This window comes from Perca flavescens, chromosome 16 (assembly GCF_004354835.1).
Source record: "Perca flavescens isolate YP-PL-M2 chromosome 16, PFLA_1.0, whole genome shotgun sequence".
NCBI lineage: Eukaryota > Metazoa > Chordata > Actinopteri > Perciformes > Percidae > Perca > Perca flavescens.
The window spans coordinates 16,682,382-16,704,715 of record NC_041346.1 but is presented as its reverse complement, the minus strand read 5'-3'; the positions used below and the strand labels follow the sequence as shown (position 1 = coordinate 16,704,715).

At 38.4% G+C, this 22,334-nt stretch overlaps 1 protein-coding gene across 1 annotated transcript in view; it reads right to left on the bottom strand.

The window, feature by feature from the left end:
* The window catches only part of sppl3 (signal peptide peptidase 3), a 33,044-nt gene extending 11,126 nt beyond the window's left edge, over nucleotides 1–21,918 (bottom strand). The window contains exons 1-6 of the mRNA XM_028602397.1: nucleotides 21,354–21,918; nucleotides 4,218–4,295; nucleotides 2,485–2,576; nucleotides 2,225–2,344; nucleotides 1,908–1,986; nucleotides 250–362 (exon numbers count right to left, since the gene is read on the bottom strand). Coding sequence (XP_028458198.1) covers nucleotides 250–362; nucleotides 1,908–1,986; nucleotides 2,225–2,344; nucleotides 2,485–2,576; nucleotides 4,218–4,295; nucleotides 21,354–21,379 — 508 coding nt within the window. The 5' untranslated portion in view covers nucleotides 21,380–21,918. The remainder of the gene's footprint in view (nucleotides 1–249; nucleotides 363–1,907; nucleotides 1,987–2,224; nucleotides 2,345–2,484; nucleotides 2,577–4,217; nucleotides 4,296–21,353) is intronic.
* Between the last annotated feature and the right edge of the window lie 416 nt (nucleotides 21,919–22,334).

The following is a 22,334-nucleotide window of genomic DNA, read 5'->3' as shown; positions in this document are numbered from 1 at the left end:
GAGATGGCTGAATTTATCCTTACTACTCAGCAGCATCAAAGTTAGCAGCTATGCGAACAGAACTTCTTACACACTTCAAATTACTGTTTAATAACTGGAAATGTAATTAATGTGAACCAAAAACCATCCTGCAGTTTAGAGAAATGTTATAATTGTTATTCCTCATAGTACAAAACCTGCTGCAGAACTACTTTCTGGGAACCTTGAAAAAAAACACTAGAACAAGAGTCATTACAGAAAGATACGTACCATCCATGAGAAGCCAGTGTCCAGTCAGTACCCAGATGAGCACCAACATAACAGACAGGAAGAAGGACAGGAGCTCAGCCAGAGTGAAACGCCCACAGCAGCCAAAGGAAATCCTGCAGTAAGACAAATAAGACACCCGCTGTCTAAATCACACAGAACTAAGATAAGAAAACATAAGATCCCATCCTTGGCAATAAGTGGAGCTTCCTGGACAGAACATCTATGGGATTTTAAGCATATGAAAATGTCACACATGAAGGTAAACATTTACCGGCTGATCTTTTTTAACATTGAGTAGTATTTGCATACTTAACGATGAGCAAAGAACAACTAGAGTGAGCATTGGTCTGTATGGGTGAGGGAGTGGAGCGAGTGAATAGGATAAAACGTTTGGCACCCAATTCATAAAAACAATTGGTCCAGTAGTTTAGGGATATATGTCAGCTAGCTAAATTGTTATTACTACAAAGTGCGGATAAAGTTGTTCTTCTTCTGGAGTTTTTGTTTGGGTTACCAAACAGCTTTGGGTGCATTACCACCTCCTTTCGGACTGGAGTGGCTCTGACGCGGATTTGCATGTAGCCTGAGAAAACAGGTCAAGTGTAAATGAAAGTGCCTTAAATCTCATCTGGATTCTTAATAAGACAGACCTGCAATGTGATTGGCCTGAGATGCATGAATGATAAATATGCAAAATACAGCCTGAGCAGCCTTTATTTGTAAACATGTTAAAGCTATAGTGTGTAGTTCCTGTCGCCCCCATGAGGAATTCTAAGTAATGAAAACAACACTGTTTTAGTATAAAATGTTTTTTTTTTTTTTATTTCTTGCACTGGGACGTGTTTTTATCTGTAGCCATAGTGGCAACTCTCAGACAGCTTGAGAGGCAATTTAACTGACAGACGGGTGGCGCTGCAAATTCAAACAGGAGAACCAATCAAAAGCATTAGAATAGCATAAAACTTTACTTAACGGCTGTGGCTGGAAATGGCAAGAGAAGACATTGTGCACATGAAAAACATGCAAAGAAACACTAACTGTAACATAAAGGCTACCTTTTTACAGAAAATATTCAGATGTAACCCCCAATGTAATCATGAACATTTTCATAGGAGACTGTAATTTAATTACATATTTTTTCCAAGTAACTAATGGATTACAGTTACCTTTATTTTGTAATTAAATTACATAACGCCGTTACATGTAACTAGTGACTCCCCAACACTGCTAAGCACTCAGTAGAAAGGGGGTTTGGGTTGGAGGTTGGGTTGTTACTGGCTCTGTAAAGCAGACAAAAGTGTAGTGAAACCAGATAGGAGGCTCTGAATCTGTAACTAGAGAGGAGACGTTCATATTGGTAACTGAGTAGGTGGTTTGTGTTGTTGGTGATTCCTTGTGCTTTTAGATGTTTAGACATCTGAGCCCAGAGGCTATTCAAAATCACTGTGTATGCAGTAAGCGAAGAAATAAATGTTAAAAGGGCTAATTCGCCCCAAATAAAATATATTTCCCACTTGCTCTCAGTGGAATTCAGCCTCACAGACAGTTTCAGAAACTGATTTATGAATATGCTGAAGCACAGGGCTTTATAAAGATTTGTAAAAGACATACAAACTGATTGAGGATTTAAAGACACAGAATCCACATGATTTCCTTACTTGTTCTGTGGAGAGCAGGGTCTGGTCAGATACTGGCACATTGGCAACAGGAGGAATGCAAACGCAATTGTTGCAAGAACTGAGGAGAAGAGCAAAAGCACAGCAGTGAATCCAAAAGCCTAACACACCTAGGCTGCTTGTTCGAGTCGTTTTCTGTCAGCTTAATTGGGCAGCTAATGTCGTTAAAGTTTCAACAATCAACGTAGATTATTAGAGTCCTTCCCCAGCGTGTAACTACTGAACAGAAACATGAAAGCCTCGTTACAGTAATTCTACCGCTGTGGAGTTTTTGTGTTAAGTTCAGGAGCGGCACTCACCTGCAGTGCAGATGGTGAAGACCACCTGTACTGAGTCAAAGAAGAAGAACATGACTAGCAGAGACACTGAGGCTCCTATGGGCAGGAAAAGAGCCTGTGTGGAGTCTATAGTTTGAATACCTGCAAAACAAAACAAACATCAAAGTGAGGAGGATTTAAAAAAATAAAATAAAAATAAAAAAACGATAGCTGATTACTTATACATCCAAGAAAACATTTTGTCTGTATATTTCAGGCCTTGCCCTGTATGTAACACTCACTGCTGTTTGTGTTGCTGTTATTGAAAGCCCCCGTTGTCGTGGGGTTACCGTCTTTATCCTTCTCCTGGTTCTCACAATCCATGTTTAATGACCTGCAGAAGGGGGAAAACATCAGTTATCAGAATCTCAAAAGCATGTAAACTGTTGACATTAGCTGTGTATAAGACTTAAAAAGACTTATTATACGGCAAATAAATTACTGAAGACTAGTACTACGACTCCTGAAAAGCGATAGCATATAAATATCTCTGTCAAGGGAAGATGACTCAATCTTTCTTTGGAAAAGTTTGGGGGGAAAAATAGAAGGAAATTTGGGTGAAATGTTGAATTGATTGCTTGATTTTGCAGAGAGTGGGATGTCCATGAACTTAAGCTGAACTGTGGCTCTACACCGAAACCTGAAGAAGAGTCTGATGTCGATTTCCTTGCGGTTTTTATTTCCTGTACATATCTGACATCAACAGTCCTGAACACAGTACATAGCACATACAATTAGTTGTAAAAATCAAATACGCTTATAAAAATATGATTTGCCCTGCATTCCCCATGCACATTCCCATCTTACATTACAAAGTAGAATTGTTAAACATCGCTATTGGCACATTTCCATAAAATCGGCAAAAGAGCCAAAGAGCCAAGAACCTTTACACCTCAGTGACTATAACTACTACAATAACTACAATCATACCAAACGACCATAATGTGCTCTGATCACTTTTTGCATCAGCAGCCCATGTATATTTACAGATAGTTTTTCAAGAGCAGAGACCTGATTGATTTTGCATCTTAATCTAATAAATCAGAAAGCCTCTGTATGTGTGTATGTGTATGTGTGTGTGCGTGTGCGTGGTCTGTCTTTGAAATATCTCATGAACCGTTCATGGTTCCATGGTACCATCCAATCTACTTCCCACTTAGTTTCCTGGGTAGCCAATGAACTTGGGGTTTGGAATTTGGAGCAGTTTGGACAGCGTTGGACATTAAACTGTGAATAAAACTAAAAGATGCGGAAAATACCGGAGATTGATTAATGCAGATATTTGCCGATTGCTCTCATTGGGAGCCGGATTGGGTGGCGCATGGCGCACCGCCATCCGTCCATAAGGCAAATGTCTGTGATTACTCCACATTTTAATTGATATTTTGTGAGTAAATTCTGAATCTGCCACATCTGCCAGGTAAATGTGGTAAATGTAGTAATTTTGGTAAATGTAGTAATTTTGGCGTACAATGGTTCTGGAGAAAGCTTCAAGCAGCAAAGCAATCGGCCCGTTCCAAACAGGCATATTTTGAACGGGCACTGTACTAGTCAAATAAATAACAGATGGATGAGCAAAACATACCTGCCTCTCAATTCAGCCTGAGAATCAAACCAAGCCATTTACTTAATCATAATCTCTAAAACAAATGTGTTTTGGTCAATATCCTAATGACCACACTGGTACACTTGGACTGTGAAAGAGTCAGATAGTACTGCAAAAAGTGTTTTTCACCTACTTCATTAACCAGAAGATGTACATTTGAACTAGACTAACCATGGGGAATAGGTCCATACATCAACTGCATGGTAAATAAACACATATTTACACATATTCACCATAAGTATTGACTGTTATTTAAAAAATTATACTTTAAGCTATAGGTCCTTGCTCATGTGGCAAAAAAAGATGTGCTCGGTAAGTCATTGTCCACTGTCCTCTTCACAGCTGAAGTGATTGTTTAGGGAGACTCACCTGAAGCTGCCGTAGACAATGAGAAGGATGGAGATGAGGAAGGTGGACACCTGGCTGGAGTCAACTAGGGAGTAAGCCCTAACGAGGAGAGAGAGACAGGAATACAAACATGAGACTGAGCACAAACGTCTATGTAATGAAACTAGAAAAATAATTGTTTTGCACATCACCTTTAGCCTAATACTGAAGACAAAAAATGGTTTTGCTGCTAAACTTAAAAACAGTTTCCAAAACAACTTTCTTTATGCTGACATTACATTGATTAGCTGTAACAACTTGTATCGTTTACTGTCCTGCTACACACACAAGCTGCCACTTCATTTAACAGCAGGAAAGTAAATCAGCCTTAAAATACAAAAATTGTATTGTGAAAAGACTCTTGTGAATCAGTCGTTTCCTCCTTTTGTTGGTCCTAACTGGAATCTTTAACACACCGCAAGTTGACTGGAATTGATATTAATGATCATCATTAAATCAGTTTTGGAAATGTTTTCTACCCAAAATACAACGGTTTTATTTTTTACCAAATTGCTGATTGATTACAAAGTGACAACACTTTTGATGTTTGAGTTGAAATCACCATCTGACATGCTCAGACTGGTTATCCTTCAGATCAATTAACATTTTTCACTATGTAATTTCATGTTTCTAAGCCTCTCTTATCATTTTTGAAAGAGAAAAATCTGTCCCGCTGGCTCGCGGCCATTTTACCCTGCATGCTTTTCCAAGCGTGACAGTGGAGGGGTTAGCTAAAGGACACACTATTTTAGTTAAATATTACAGAATACTGTTGTAGGATTACCTGACTAAACATTTATTATTTCTAACAATGCACTTAAATGTCCACCCTCTGCAGACTGACAAAAAGAAAAGAGAGCCCTAGACAAAATAAGTTATTCGAGACAGACCTGTTTCTAGCCACATCCACTTTAACTTGGATTATGAGAGAAAAAAAAAAATCTTCAAACCTGGACAGAAAATTCTACCCTTTGAATTGTATAACGGTGCTAAATTGTGCAGGTATTGCTTGTTTCTTTGAAAAATGGTGGTTTTTCCAACTGCTTTCTATATATATATATATATATATATATATATATGTTTGTGTGTGTATATATATATATATACACATTATATATATATATACACACACATTATATATATATATACACACACATTATATATATATATATATATATATATATATATATATATATATATACATATATATATATATATATATATATATATATATATATACACACACACACACACACACACACATATATATATATATATATATACACACATATATATACATATACACACATACATACATACATATAGTATGCCAACTGTAATTTCAGTCAATAATTTCAGATGCTGCACTTTGACAATCTCACATCCTCTTTGAATGTCTGTAGGCACATTTCCCACTCCAAAGGACACAGCTAAAATACTTCGACAACCAGAATTGACGTGCGTGTGTGTGCTGAACGACTAATCGTTTTCAAATCAAAATTGTGATTTAAAAGAATGCGATTAGCTAATCGTGAAGACCGCAATATTTAGTTGAATGTTTGGTTTAACATTTTTATTCCTCTTTTTATTATTGTATTTACTGTTATTTCATAAGATAAATGCTGGAATAATGTTACATATCACAGATTCAATGTCCCATGCTTATTAGAAGAAAAACACTTATTGCTGACAATTCAAATCTATGTTCTCATCCTTTCATAATAACAGTTATGCAGTTCTGATGGTGTCTCGTGTTATAATGCTCATGTTTATCGGTTACACAGTGAATATTGAAGAACTTTAACTAAACTTAAAAAAAAAAAAAAAAATCACAAATCGAAATCGCAATATCTGGCAGAAAAAAAAAAAATAAATCAAAAGAATTTCCCCAAATCTTTCAGCCCTAGTGTGTGTGAAGAAAATGTTATTTCAGGAGTTGAGATTAAGGGGTACAGTACTGCATCAGCAAGTGTTAACTAACCAAGCTTTTAATCCATTTTATGCAATGGCCAACTGACCTGTGCATTGTGTATATAAGGGGAACTGGGTCGGCCCAGTTTAATTAAAGTGTTAGACCATTATCACAGTCGTCAAAATAAGAGAACAATTTAAAATTATTTTCAGTGACCATCGACGAGACCATTGTGTTTAAAAATATTTGTAATCACCACACAACACACCAATACTGCACGCTACACGAAAAGGCTGCTGCTTTGCACAGAGCCAAACATTCTGTCCCACTGAGATCAGTGGGCTTCATAATTACACACAAGAAAGCAACAAAGAAAGGAAACAATGGGATAGCAAAATTAGAATAGCAAATTTTGCATAAAAAAAAAAAAAAAAAAAAAAAAAAAAGAACTGGGGAAAAACAAGCTATTGATTATGGAAATCAATAAGGAAACACACTGAGGCGACACCGACTTGAGAAACGTAATACGTCTCCATAGCAGCAGGCGGCGCTACTCTGTATGGTTGCCCAAAAAATGAAAACCGGCAGCTGATTGGACGAACGCATCACATGGGTTTGTTTTCTCCGGAAATTCAAAACCAGACTGTCATGGCCGCTCGTTCAGAATACGATCTCATATTGTACTAAAATAGTTCACTGAAACATGTTTCTGAAAACATTTTAAGCGAGAAATAGGCCATGCAGTTGCTGAATCTGTCTTCATTTCAGATCAACAAAGGTCAGTTTAAAAGATTTTCGTCAGATTTTGAGAGACTCTAGTCACCTCATTCCGCTCCCCATTTCTGGGCGAGTCCCGACTGCCCTGCCTCTGACTGAACATGTCAGGTCGGCCAAAATGAAGGCTGACAGCCCCTCAGACAGACGACGGCACAGGACACACCAAAAAAACTTGAGTCACTGACCTCGCCGGACTGTCCAACGGCCGATTTTCGGCCCTGTGTGTCCCGGCCTTAACATGCAACCTTATAATGCAGGCCTTTTTCTGGGACCAAGACAAAGCTGGCATTGTGAAGTGGCTGCCTTCAGTTACAGATGTGACCCCAATCCTGACCTGTCTGTCTCCTGTCAAACCCTCTGGCCAAGGGTGAGGAATGCGGGCCATAGTTAACAGAAAACAAAACAGTGACCCCATTTTAGAGATGCACCGATAGACCGGCCGGTGACCGGAATTGGCCGGTTTTCACGTGCTCAGCCATGAACGGCAACCGGCAGGTCAGTCTGACATATGCCGATTTCATGCCGATCCATGCTACAATTAACTGACAACATAAGTTATACGAGTTACAGTTCTCAAGGACGCAGGCACACACAGATGCGACAGCACAGTCTCTTTTTCCTTTCTCTCAACTTTTCTGCCGTGTGTCGCACGTTCCCGCTCGCTGTGTGAAGCGCATGCCCGCGCTATTCTCGCACATGTAGGGAACCTCGTGAATTAACCTGCAACATGTCAGCTGTTTGGAAATTCTTCAGCGTGTGTGCAGAAGATAACAAGTTTGCAATATGCAACATCTGCAAGGAAAAAGTAGGGTGTGGAGGGACGACACAAAAATAAAAAATTTTTTTTAGTTGGATATTGGATGTGAAAAGAAGGAAATTGTTCTAACACTGCACTTTAGATGTGTGTAAATTTTGTGAGTAATTTATATAGTTCTATTTTATAGTGATCCATTCACTGTTAAAAAAAAAAAATCTATGTTCTGTGCAAAATGTTCTATTAAAGAAAAGATAGAAAATAAATGTGTGTGCTGTAAAGTGGTTAGAAAAAATGAAATTGGAATCGGCTAAAATCGGTATCGGCTGGCCTAACTCATGAAAATCAGAATCGGCCTAGAAAGTTGTAATCGGTGCATCTCTACCCCATATAATGTCATCATCATCTTAGTATGCATGTTATGTAGGATTTATGAAGGTACGTTAGCAACAGTAGGCTAATTCACGAGGGTGCTATTTTATGTGTGAGCTAATATTGCGCATCGGTTCATGTGCGCTGCAAGAGTTAGGTTTCTGTTCATTGAATGCATTATTCAGTGCAAATATAACCAATAATGTAGTTTAATCTCAGTAATGATGGTATATTGGGTTATCACTGTCACTCTGTTAAAGGCAAACGTTCCACTGTACTCGTTACGCAGATCACGGAGATCTGATTGAGTCTAGACTTTACGGCACCGTAGTTAAGTGAAAGTGGGTTAAGTTGTAATTTTACTGCGACCTACCTGCAGGCGGCAGCATAGCCATGTAATACTGTCTATTTACAGAGGGCATTTAAATGTATGTTTGATCGTTTCTATGTTAACTGTTAGCCCATAGTAGTAGAAAAAAATATTTATGTGAAGAGATAGTAAAATACAAAGTGTTTATGCACGTTTGTTTCTGAAGTAAAGGCTGGACTACAATAGAGCTGTTTGGAGCGGTTTGTGAACAGTGTTTTCTGTTGGAGATGGTAAGTGCCTTTGGGGTGGACTTTGGTCTTTTTCATTTTGTAAACCTATAACGTGGACAAAAAAAGATATAACACAATAAAGGAAAGGGGAAAAGCCAAAAAGCACAATATGAGCTGGATCAATGCAATACTGGAAAATATTGCATTGAGTGGAAGCGCTAATGTTGATTAACATTTGTTGTTTGGACCGGTAACGTTGTGATTGATAGTCGTGATGCAGAGAAGACATATTGTTTAAGTTTACTTCAATGTCTGCTGGTTATGGTATTTAATCGTTTATTATTAGACAGTATGCAGTACACACATTGAATATGTAGTATGCAGTACGTCAGTATTTCAAACAGCCATAGTGTCCAAGGAAAGTACACTACATTCGCTAACAATCCCATAATGCAATGAGTCACATTTTATTAATACAAAATTACCTCTCTCTCTCTCTCTCTCTCTCTCTCTCTCTCTCTCTCTCTCTCTCTCTCTCTCTCTCTCTCTCTCTCTCTCTCTCTCTCTCTCTCTCTCTCTCTCTCTCTCTCTCTCTCTCTCTCTCTCTCTCTCTCTCTCCAAATTGCAGTAGATAAATGCCAAATATATGTTTGAGGTAGTTACTAAATAGATTGCATATTTTAATAATTATATATTTAATAACAATTTAATAATATAAATTGCATAGTTTGTATTCCACACAGCTGTTTATTTTTGTAAAACATAAAATGTCCCGCTCCGTACAACCCCCCCCCACCCTAATTTAAGGGATCCTTTAAATATCTATTTAAATTGAAATATTTTAAACTCTCATATCTGTATCAGCCTAAGAATTCAGTATCTATTGGGCTATATTCGTAAAAGTGTAATTGTTGAATTTAGTGCTCACTATAGAGTAAACTATTATAGTTTATTATATTGTGAATAATCTTTAAGACAAAGAGACAAAGCTACAGAGGGTGCAAAGTGGCAGAGGGAATGTCTTAACAGTTGTGAGGACACAGGAAAACCACAGCAAAAAAGGAACAATAGTCACAAGTTGACCCCCGCCAACACTGACTGAATGACACTTCACAGGATATTTGTTACACTACAAGATACGGTTATAAAAAAATAACCAACAATTTGAATCAACTAACATTTTCTGCATTTTTTCCCAGTACTGCACTATGTAGTGGTACATTTCTTTTTTTAAATTAAAGTTTGATTTAGTGTACTCTAGCTGATCTTTATGAACGCACAAATGTATCCCGCTCTATACAACTGGAGCCAGCAACTAAATCCTTATGTGGTCATAGTGAAGCAACACACAGTGAATATAAATGGTTTTCCTATGCAACATACTGTACCATGCAGGCTGCCTCATGACTATTGCAGGTGAAATTCACAAAATACTTACACACGGAAAATGATTATAACCACGTAGAAAACCTCTGGTTAGGAAGCATGAACATGGAGGATAAATACTATCATGGTCTGAACTGAGCTCATATGCATTTTAGTTTGGTCAGAAAAAATAATTCAACATTTGGATATCTGCAAACAAGGTACTAAAAAAGGCACAATTTATCATGTGTAGAAATATCAGTGCATATAATATAAACTCAGCCCTTTTCTGCTGGCATGCAGTGAATACTATTTCAATTCTGAGTATTGCTAGCCTACATTACCAGTTTTCTTTCAGAGTACTGACAGACAGCAGCCATTGCATAAAAAGTGCTCCAAATAATAATAATTTTCATTCTGGTGCGCATGTGACAAAGGGAATTCACAGGTTTCGTTGTCTCTTTCAATCTCCTGTCTCTTTCATTCATTCAGTAGAATAGGAATGACTACAAGGTGACTAGAAGGAGAGTTGTAACATGTAGTTCACTGCGGAAACAGGACACCGGGACAATACTGCAACACGTAGCTTGGCCCCAGTCTTGGTTGCCCAATAAAAGGCCTCTACTTAATGACTAAAAAACACACTCAGTAGGCATCAGATTCGTCAAATTACAAAGGTGTTGGTGTACCTGACCCTTGATTGTAGGTCATAAGAAACGTCGAACAATATAGCCGATCCAAATAAGAGTTTCTTTTTTGTAGGTTTAATTAAAATGTCGTGCTAACAGTTTGGCCTCAAGTGTTAAGAAAGTGATTAAGAAACTGACCTTGTTTTCCTACAAACAGACACTAATGATGTCACTGCCTCACTGTCATAACAGTGAGCAGATAGACAGCTCGTTTAAATCTACCACAGATCTAATTCATATTCTAGCATCAAACTGGTTCGTCTGAATTCTGGGCACAGAAGCCTGTAGAACATGGGTGAGATAGATGAATGGAACATTTAAAAACAAAATACAATCCCGGACTGTTGAGGACTGGATGGCAGCCCAAAGTGCCATAAGACGTCCTTGTTCACTGACAGACTAGGTTTTCAATAACACAATTCCAATACCGTCCTCCATCAAGCCAGTTGCATGCATGACTTGACCACTAAGGGCCAGGTCACCAGGCCACAATGAAGACTTTTATGCTGCCTGTGTGAGGCGTGAATATTTAAAATAATATCTCACTCGGTTCTCACCAGATATAGCATAGGGATAGAATACACAAACTGAAATATTGTGAGCCACATGCATATATATTAACTTTGCATGCGCTGTAACACTCCAGCTTACAGTAGCCACTGGGTGGAGTTGCCATTGGAGCTCCAATTGGGAATTAACATTTATCAGCCTCCACATTCTCATCCAATTACAGATGAAATGGGTTACATCATTCAAGAACAAGAATGTAATTTGTGATCAAAAGTGACCTTTCTGCATCCAGGAAAATAAGTAGACCTCCCCTGTATTGCTGCTCTGGTAAGCGTTTACACCCTTCGGTGGCATTTGTTCTTTGTTTAGATGAGTGTTGATAAGGTGTCAACATAAAAATTGACAGACATTATTGACTTTAGAGGGCATGCAAGGTCCTGGGTTTGGTTAGTCAACTTGGAGGCAAAAGGGTGCCCTGCAGAATGATGGGTTTTAGAAAATGTTAGGGAAAGGAGAGATCTAGCCATATTTGCTGCTGGTCACAGATATCAAGACTGAGGTCCAGATTTAATCATTTTGTTTATCTTCTCAGAGCACATGTACACAATAAGTAAAAGTGTCAGTGTCAGAATCTCAGAATTTAAGATGCATTAGATCCCTGTATCTCCAAATTAAAACTATTTAGGCTTTGGAATTCTGAAGGCTCATCTAAAGTGGTGCTTTTGTTCCAAGCAAGCGAGGTGCTTCAGTAATCTGTCAGATGTGTGCTCTTAGCTGAGAACACAGCAGCATAATTGTGTCTACAGAGCTGAGCATACTGTAACAGAAGATCTAAAAAGGGACAGTGCTTGCTGTCATTTGTCTTCTTCGGTGTACCACAGATCACAAAAAGACTACAAACAATTCTTTACACTTGATATTTCTGCAGAAGTCAACATTTTCAACATTACCTACTTTGTGAGTTGTGCGAACGTTTAGTTGATTAGTCAGTGTCTTGAAAGGACGAGCTTGAATTAGATTGTACTGTGGATAGTTTTAATCATAGGATTTTGGGATTAGATCTTAATAACCATGTTTCCTGAGGAAGGATTTTTCTTAAATTCATTAACAAAAAAGCCAAAGGGAAAGAGAAAAAGATACTTTTGGACTACTACTTAGCGGATGTTGCCAAAATGGACCTGCAGCCATAATCTCATTAATTTTTATTTCATGATAACATGTTTATATTATTTATAATTATAGTAATATTAAAAGGGATTATTTAAGATTACATTTGACAAACCTTTATTATAATCAATGTGATACTATTTTCTGGAGAATAGCCTGCTCTAATCTCAGAAAAACTGATTGTGGACGACACCATGTTATCAGGATGCGATCTGAGGTAATGACAGTAACAACCAGGGGTGTGACGAGACTCGAAGCTCAGGAGACGAGGCAATACACGAGACTGGGTTCACGACAACGTCACGAGATTTTAACACAAGTTTAAAGAAAACTTCAATGACGAAATATGACTCACATTCAATCGAAAGTCACAAAATGAAAAACTTTGAAAAGGTTTTTGCCACAAACTCAAATGGCTTCTCTCCAGTGTAACTACCTCTTCAGACCTATGAAATTCAGTGCTGGTACCCAACGGTAACTTTTTCTGGTACTTTGGTCTATCGTTTACAAAAAACATGTATTTTAGTTGTAAAAATAATTCCAAACCCATTTATATTTAAATAAAACATTTATTTAGATGTTTATTTAGATGCCTAAACATAACTGGCCTGGCAACCCAAAGGCCAAGTTTTTTTTTTCCAGATCTGTGTGGTGACTTATGATGTGGGGGGTCTAGGGTCCTCCCTCAGAAAATTTTGAACATTAAACACTTAATTTCCTGCATTCAAGTGAATTTTTATGCACCCATTTCTACTTTTTTTCTGAATCAATTTATGCTAGAAATACCTTTATGTAAAGGGACAATTCAAATAATAAAAAACATAATGGAATATATTGCAATAAGGCTCTTAGGCTTTCTGTATTGCTTTCAACTATTTATTCTCTTTTGTTCATTCTCTATTGCGTCTTTTGTTGGGGAAGTAACCTCCTTAAATGTGCATATGACAATTATTCACCTCAATAATACATTAATTCATTTTAATGAATTAATAAACCTCTGGACTAATATTTCAGATGTGTTTGTGCAAGATTTGTGCTCATGTTCAAAACTTTGTGCACATTAAAAATATAACTCATCCCATCTGTGTTCTCTGTGATTTGGAGGAGTCGTGGAGGAGTACGAGAGAGAGAGAGAGAGAGAGAGAGAGAGAGAGAGAGAGAGAGAGAGAGAGAGAGAGAGACATCGTCACCTTTTAATATTAAATTGTGACGTCACACCTCTACTAACAACTAATGGCAGGCAGCGCCTACGATCGACCAATTACCAGTCAAACTACATTTGTTTGAGATTTAAAACATTCCCTCAAGGCTTTCCTGATATATCACGTTCATGAGAAATTAGAGATGCACCGATTGACCGGAATTGGCCGATTTTCACGCGATCGGCCATGACCGGCAGGTCAGTCTTCATGCAGATTTTATGCCGGTCAAATGCAATCGGGCGACACATTATTAACATTGCGCAACATCAGCGCACCGCCGCTCAATCAGCTGTTTATGAAATGTTATAAAGTCGTAATTATACATGGCTCTGCAGAGCCGTCTGCTCTACTGATCTCAGCCCAACGGTCAGCCGCTCTCTGTCCCCTCTGAGGCTGAATAACTGGAACATGAAAACCGCGGGTCCCGTGAAATACGACAGCTACAGTTTATCGGACAATAGCGTTGGGCACACTGATTTCGATGAATTTACTGTTTATCAGACCCCAGATGAGACAAGAACCTAACGTTAGTGAGCGGTGATGGTCCCTCTGCCGCCCAGCTGCATTACACACACACACACACACACACACACACACACACACACACACACACACACACACACACACACACACACACACACACACACACACACACACACACACACACACACACACACACACACACACACACACACACACACACACACACTTTAGATCTGTGTGAATTGCCCACACCAGGAGTAATTTATATAGTTCTATTTTATAGCAATCGATTATCTATTCAAATGTAAAATGTTCCATTAAAAAAGGCCCCATGGCATGAAAATTTCACTTTATGGAGTTGTTTTTTTTTTTAACATTAATATGCATTGCCCCAGCCTGCCTATGGTCCCCCAGTGGCTAGAAATGGCGATAGGTGTAAACCGAGCCCTGGGTATCCTGCTCTGCCTTTGAGAAAATGAAAGCTCAGATGGGCAGATCTGGAATCTTCTCCTTATGAGGTCATAAGGAGCAAGGTTACCTCCCCTTTCTCTGCTTTGCCCGCCCAGAGAATTTAGCCAACCCATGAGAGAGAGACATCATGGCTTTCAAATAAGCAAAGTGGCAGTTGGTCAAGGCCACACCCCCGGTGCATCTCTATGAGAAATGGACCTTTAACCTCTGACCTCAAAAATCTAATCAGTTCATCCTTCAGTCCAAATTTGAAAAAAATATATCCAGGGGGTCCTGACATATTACATTTACAAGACTGGGAAAGACGGACAACCTGAAAACATAATGCCTTTGGCCACGGCTTTTCACAGACGTGGAGGACTATCTCTACTACGAGGCTGATTTCTTATGGGACTGCAGAAGAAGAAAATCTATTGTTGTTGATGGCAAATATATTGACACATTGTCTAATAACCTCTGCCTGTGTCCATAAGCTAAGGTAATTTTACCAGTACAGAAGACTGTTGAAAACATGCTGTAAAACACAACAACCTCGAACCACACACCAAGCCTTTAAAAACATTTTGCAAGGCAGGAAAACAAGCTGCAGTGATGAGTTTAGCAGATGGCTGCACAAGTATCGTAACCTGCTCGGGTTTTGCTTGATACTGAAAAATAGGGATCACACTGAACAAAAGATTTTCTCCACACATGGACAGCAATGGTTACGAATCAATTCTCAGAATCAAATAACTGTGAAAAATAAGTGCTAAAACAACCACTTCAATTACCCATGCAACTCACTTATCATGTAGAAAATAATATTGCTGTTTACAGCTTCTTTATAACCAACTATTGTCAGGTAACAATAACCTGTGGTATGCAAATATTGCCAAGTAGAATTTCAGACTTTTAGTTTGATTGATGTGGTTGCTGCTGTGTTCACATAAGGAGATTACACCTGGCAGTGTGGGCAGAGTGGTTTAACTATACTACCTTTTTCACTTTGGTTTGCAAGAGCTCGGTCATGAAGCAAGTGATGCCTTTGTTTACCCATGTATTACAAAGAAGTGTTGTCTGCTACTTTACCAACAAACGTGAACACATCCATGCAGGGTTCAAAATTAACGTTTATGTCCATCAGCAAAATGGCTAGTGAATGTTAAAGTTTTACCAGCCACTACATTTTTTTTGGGCTGATTAGTGAAGCAAATCTACTAGTTCCTTGCTTATTTTACCAGCAATTGGCTGGTGGATAGTGCTCATTTTGAACCCTGCGACCATGTTTTAAGAAACCCAACGTAGTTGAACTAGAGCTGCAAAGATTAATCGATTAGTTGTCAACTATTAAATTGCCAACTATTTTGATAATGTATTATCTGATTTGAATACATTTTAAGAAAGAAAAGTTAAACTTCTGATTCCAGCTTCTTAAATGTGAATATTTTCTAGTTTCTTCACTCTATTACAGTAAACTAAATATCTTTGAGCTGTTGACAAAACAAGACATTTGAGGACGAGAATTTTTCTTGGGCTTTGGGAAACACTGACATTGTTCACCATTTGACATTTTATAGACCAAATTACTAATCGATTAATCGAGAAAATAATCAACAGATTAATCAATGATGACAAGAATCGTTTACAGCCCTAAGTTAAACGGAACCGCATTACATCAAACCTTCGATTGTTGACTTGGCTGTTTCCCACATCAAAAAAGTCCTGTCTTTCTAATTCATATTCTAAAACTTACTGGGACATTTATTATATGCACTTACCACATAATCACACCCTTACAACCAGCCCTGAAGATAATATAGATCGGACCCTTTGGCTGTTCAACAAAGCGGTCAACTGAGATGCTAAACCAAAGCAAAAGCACATCAACACTGGGCAAAAACAATGGCTACAGCAAAAGTTATGAATAAAATTTACACAGAATACAGGCCAATATTTCAGAATGTTTATACTGTGTCTCCCCGTGGTAGCAGATAAAAATAATGGCAAAACAGTAGGGCTGCCACCTCTTAGTCGATTTGTCGACTAATCGGTCGTTTTGGTCTTAGTCGACTAAGATTTTAAATTTTAAGATTTTTTTTAGCCCTACAAAACAGAATGGTTCATTATTAAAAGATAATTACTTATTTCACTCCTAATTAGCAGATTAAAAGTTTTCACATGAGGGCACCAACAAGTGCAGTGACTGATCGAGGTTTCCCAGATACAAATACAATAAATAGTGGCACACAGCATTTGACATTTGCCTTGATGAAGAAGTAAAATAAACACTTTACGAGAACTGCATAGGTCTGCTCTTACGCAATAGGTCTGTGTGACTGTATATTACTGTGTGCACTTCAGGAAGCACCACTTTCAATTTTACCTAAAAAGTGATGGTTGAAAAGATCTGACTTACACAGCATGCATTTGCCGAGGCACAAAACTGAAAATGAGGAAAAGAAGCTACAAGAAAAAAACTCCATTAACACATAAATGTACCAGTGTAATGTAACATAGCCACCTACTGAAGGTTAGGGTTCAAGCAAGCTGCAAAGCTACCTGCAGCTGTGACGGCTGTTGAAAGGGGCATCAAACTCCAACTTTCAAACAAGACACCTTCAAAACTGTACATTAGCCAGTTGGTCACCACAAAGCTAAACAGGGCTTGCTGTGGTTTACTTATTAGTAGTTTTTCCAAGCAGTAATCTGTAGCTATAAAACTAATTGTGCAAACAGAACACGCAAATACTGCCAAGCACGGCATCCTAACATAATGTCTGTACAATATCATTAGAGGTCTTTTAACACCCCCATGTCTACTATGCCACTAATACAATAAATTATATTATGCCCGTGGTTGCTTAATGTAATGGTTTTAATATCAAAATGCATAATTGTTTTTTAGATGGTCGTAAAGCAGAACATTGACTTGTAATGTGAGAGGTATGTCACAATTCTGTGGGTGTTTAAATGTCTGCTTTCAAGGTAATGGGAGCAAGGGGATGCTTTGAATGGCTCAAGATGTTATATGATGATGGTTAAGTATAACCTGCCGCACCAGATGGTTTGTTACACGGAACAATCAGAGAAGCCGTCATTGTTAACGGTTTGGAAAAGGGCAGGCAAAAAATACCTGGCAGGTGATTGGATGAACCATAGGTCTAGTCCACCATTGTTGTTTTGATATCAACTGTCGTGACATCTCACACATACACACACATAAACCACTCCCGTAGCTGCCAGTAGCTCCTAACCGGACGGTAATTTTTTTGATGAGCTGGTAGTTCAGACACAAACGCATTACATGATGTGATGATCGCGTGATCTTGCAATATCGTGAGAATCCAACAGCCATGCAAGGTAAGGTAAAGTAACAAAAACAGACAAAAATGGCAACAGTAACGCTTCCAAATGACCATCCTCTGCTGTTGAGGATAGCTTGATTTGTGATACTGGATGCTTATCCAGTATCACTGATTTAAAACTTCTATCTGTACATTTAAAAAAGATTAAAAATATAGCAGAGGATTTTCTGTGACTTATTAAGTTATTTTACCTCACTAATGTTGGTATGACGTAAAAACATTACTGACCAGGTAATGTAAACCAGTGGTTCCCAACCTTTTTTCCTTGGTGCCCCCCCTACTCATGTCTAAGAAAAGCTGAGCCCACCCCCAAAACCGAAGTTGAGGTAACTCTGGAGATAGAGCCTTACTTTCTTTTTTGATACAGAGGAGTTATCAGCACTGTTACGTTTCTCCGCCAAGTTTCATTCATAAAATAGTGATGCTGTGGCTGCAGGAAAAACAAAGATACAACAAAATATTAGTTTTTATACAGACTTTTGTATACATTATATATTCTAGTGTATTAAATAATTTGTTTAACATGTGCAAATATTTTCTTTTTACCTCAACCTCAAACCAGATAAAGACTCGGGGCCCCCCCTGTGATCTTTGCCGCCCCCCCTGGGGGTGCCCGGACCCCAGGTTGGGAACCACTGATGTAAACGACAATATTGTATGTTGATGTGCAGTGTAAAAAGCTGGGTGATAATTTCACCACAATGGCTGTCTTTGCACATTGCAGTGGTAAGAGGAAATGCGACTTATTCTAAAATATTCTAGCCTGAAGATACAAGCTTTATTGTTAAAGCTTCCACTATTCTGCCACCTTCACTCATTATTCATCTCTGAAGTTCTTCAGTGACATGTAAGCCATTTCTACAATAAATGGTCCATGTTCTTTAATTTTTTTCTGCTTAGCTTTCACATTAACACAAGCAACTGCACATTCAGGCCCCATTCAGATAGGATGGTTTTGAAGGAAAATACCAACATTTTAATTTAAATTTTTGTGCCCCATACAGAAAATGGTCCAAAACATGTTTAGTCTAACAGACTGGTTATTTTCCTTTGCGCTAAGCTTGGCTTAACAAGTCTAAATATTGTGTATTTTAGACACCATTTCCACACGGCATTAACGTGTGATTGGTCTCTGGATATGCTATCTGGACGAGGTAAAAGCATGATAACAACAGGTTTAAATGCATGCGGAAAACATTGTGGCGAGTATGCAATCAGATCAGCCTGAACACATCTGGAGGTGCCATGTGATCGGATTTCAACCAGGTGAATGCAATCCGTACAGCGTCACATTCTTAAGAAAGAAATCCACTCAGCAAGATCATCCAACTCTGCCTCTTCTTGCTATATGCATATAGAGATCTGAATCACAATACATGCAGAATGGAGATAACTCTTATTAATATCAAGTGTAAATGCTAAGGGCTATGGATTGGATGCAATTATCAAGATAATGTATCCAAACACAGATCACATGTTAATACAGGTGTAAATGGGGCCTTAGACTGCCTTTTTAAGTGTTTGTGTCTTTGTTCGAAAATTCCGTGACAATCCATAGCTGTAAAGAAGCACTCCATGCAAAACCTAAAACATCAAATCAATATTAGGCTAAATGAACTCTGTTTTGGGCAGAGCCATAGCCCTTTAGTTTTTTTTCCTCAATCCTGAACAAACAAAAACCTGTAATTAGGATGATTTTTATCATTGGTTAATGGCAATAAACTAATTCACTAGCTTCATTCTCCATGTTACATTTAAAACACAATATTTTAGTAACCACCCCAGACAATACACTGAGCCTCTAAAAAAGTAAAACCTCCAAAAAAAGCATTATCCCAACCCAAGAGATTTTCTATAACAATGTCACTTTGCATTCCTTGGTATAAGTACTGCTGCTTCCTATGCTAAATATTGATAGTAAAAATGGATGTCACACCAGTTCCCCACTAACCTTCTGTAAGGTTTTATTATTTATTTAATGTTTATTTGGCAGGGACAAATGCATAGAACATTGCTTTATAAAGAATACAAAGTAGATGCCATGCATACAGGTTTATAGCCATGACTAATTTGCAACCCCTGTCCCTGTTTAGGCTTTTAAAATTATTGGGGAACTGGTGTTACAGGTCAAATATAAAAAGAGAAAAACAACAAACTCCTGTATCAATATGCAAGACAAATTAGATAAACGGTTAATAAATGTGAATTGTGTGTTAATAAGGAGTCTCGTGTAAGCAACATCCCTAACAGTGCAGCTTATGACATGAGGTTTATGAAAACCTCAATGACACAAAGCCAGTATAAATTTGTCAAAATAAAAAGTCATGGTGTTCACAAAAGTCCTAATTGCAGAAAAGCTTTAGTTAACGGATTTCAAACTGATAAAACTCATACAATTGATATGAAAAGACTATAAAGACATGGCATTTCCAGAAAATAATCACAATAAATTATGACATTAAATGAGTTAGACAAACCCATAAGATTAAAACACAGCATTTCTGTGGACCGCTACCATTCAATGAACCTCTGCTGTTGAGTTATTGGCTTGGGCTGCCCATACATAAGATGCTGCTCTTAAAACGATCACTAAAAACATTCAACCCGTGTTGTTAGGATCAAACAAGCGTAATTTAGTCTACATCAATTAGCTAGGCCTCAACGAAGTCAGGTCATATTCATTCATGGGGACACACATTTCAGAGATCACTTCATCTCTGTCTGGAATCCCTTAATCTATTCCTTACCAAGTACTACAACTAAACTATAACGTTAACCTGGCTTTAAATGTGTTTACCTCGCAATTCTGCACATATATCTTTTGACAATCTGTCGTGTGTCACAATCATGGATGTATTATGTATTAAGGTCACAATGCCAAGCTCACCCTGAAACTGGCATTTTGTGATATGACTGCGATGCCAGTTAGCTAGCTTAACGTTAGCTCTACGGCAGAACCTTTGTTATTGTGTGCAGCGGGTCGACGACTAGCTAATGCTAGCCATCTAATCAGCTAACACTAATTTGTTGATACAGTTTACGTTCAATAATCTGCTTGACACTGACATGCAACGTTATGCTTCTTGTGCAAAATTACAAATTTCAGAAAGAAAGTGCTGATAATGTGAGCTAACGTGACATTCACCAAGTCGCTAACCCAAATGAGCTTATCAAGCCGTTAGCTAGGCAGCTAGCTCTTTAGCACTCGCTCACAATAGCACCATTGGAATTGGCCGAACCTGGGTAGCGTTAGCATAGCGACAGCTGGTGGAGCTGATTAGCCGCTGCTGCTTCAAGTTAGCTGTTAGCAATATTAAACAATTTGATTAGTGACATGTTGCTCTCTCGACGCTGTTAAAATGTATCTGAAGGCGTATGTGTGAAGAACCAAGTATTTTCGTAAATTGTCAGAAATACAATTCATTGGTTTAGTGACCTAGCTAGCTATATCAATCAGGCTTAGCAGCAGCAGTGGCAAACGTTAGGTAGCTACTAGCTACTAATCGGCAGCGCGATGCCTGTGCGCACTCACCAAGATGAGTAGCCCTGCTCCGCCATATCGCCGAATACAGTGGGTTCCGCGACTGTGGCTAACACAGATTCAAGTCCCGGTGGCAACCCGATGGGACCTCGGAGAGGTTTTCTGCTTTTCCTTCACAATCCAACGCCTTATCGGTTACTTTAAGGTGACAACATGATGATGATGATGATACATCCCGGCGGCAGCTAGTAGTCACTAGCTGAATATCTTGCAACTGAAATGGGAATGATGGTTTGCTATCGTTAGGTGGACAAGACAAAGCACCCAGAGAAAAAAACCACTGATGTTATTTTCGTCAGTTTCGCTAATGTCCTGCTGTCACCCCAGCCGAGAAGGCTCGGTCTCCAACGATGCTACACCCACTGTACATCCATATTCAGCATGATGTTTCATGAATAAATTCGGATATTCCTCAAGTCTGCACCCCTAGCTGTTATGGAAGACGCTCAGCGTTGCTTTCTATGGCGAGAGTCACGGGGACGCGCAAAATCGCCCTGCTGTAGAGCTTCACAAGTAGGACGTGCACTGAAACGCTTTCGTGCACTGAAAATGCTTGCAATGGTTTCCCTTCAGCATTGCAGCCTATCATATACACCTACAACTAAAGCCGTGAGCATTACGTTGATTATAAAATGTAATTTATGGTTATAAATATTGAATTCATTACCGAATTTAATATAATCGCGAAACATTATTTTTAATTACGGACAAAATACTGAAAACAATACCTCTCGGTTAGACTCATTTAAATAACTATTAAGATGGGTAACAAAAACATTTTGTGAACAAATTACCAGTGATTACGAACGTTTATACAAATAAGAACTGGTATAAAGTGCATGTGCTTTAGGTCTTTCCATAATTATTTGGAAAGAAAGACCTGCCCAGGGGCCTCTGTCCCATATATGGTTAACAGAATTATCTGTAACAGCTTATTTTAAATCAATTTAATGCTTCAGGGTCTAGAGGCCC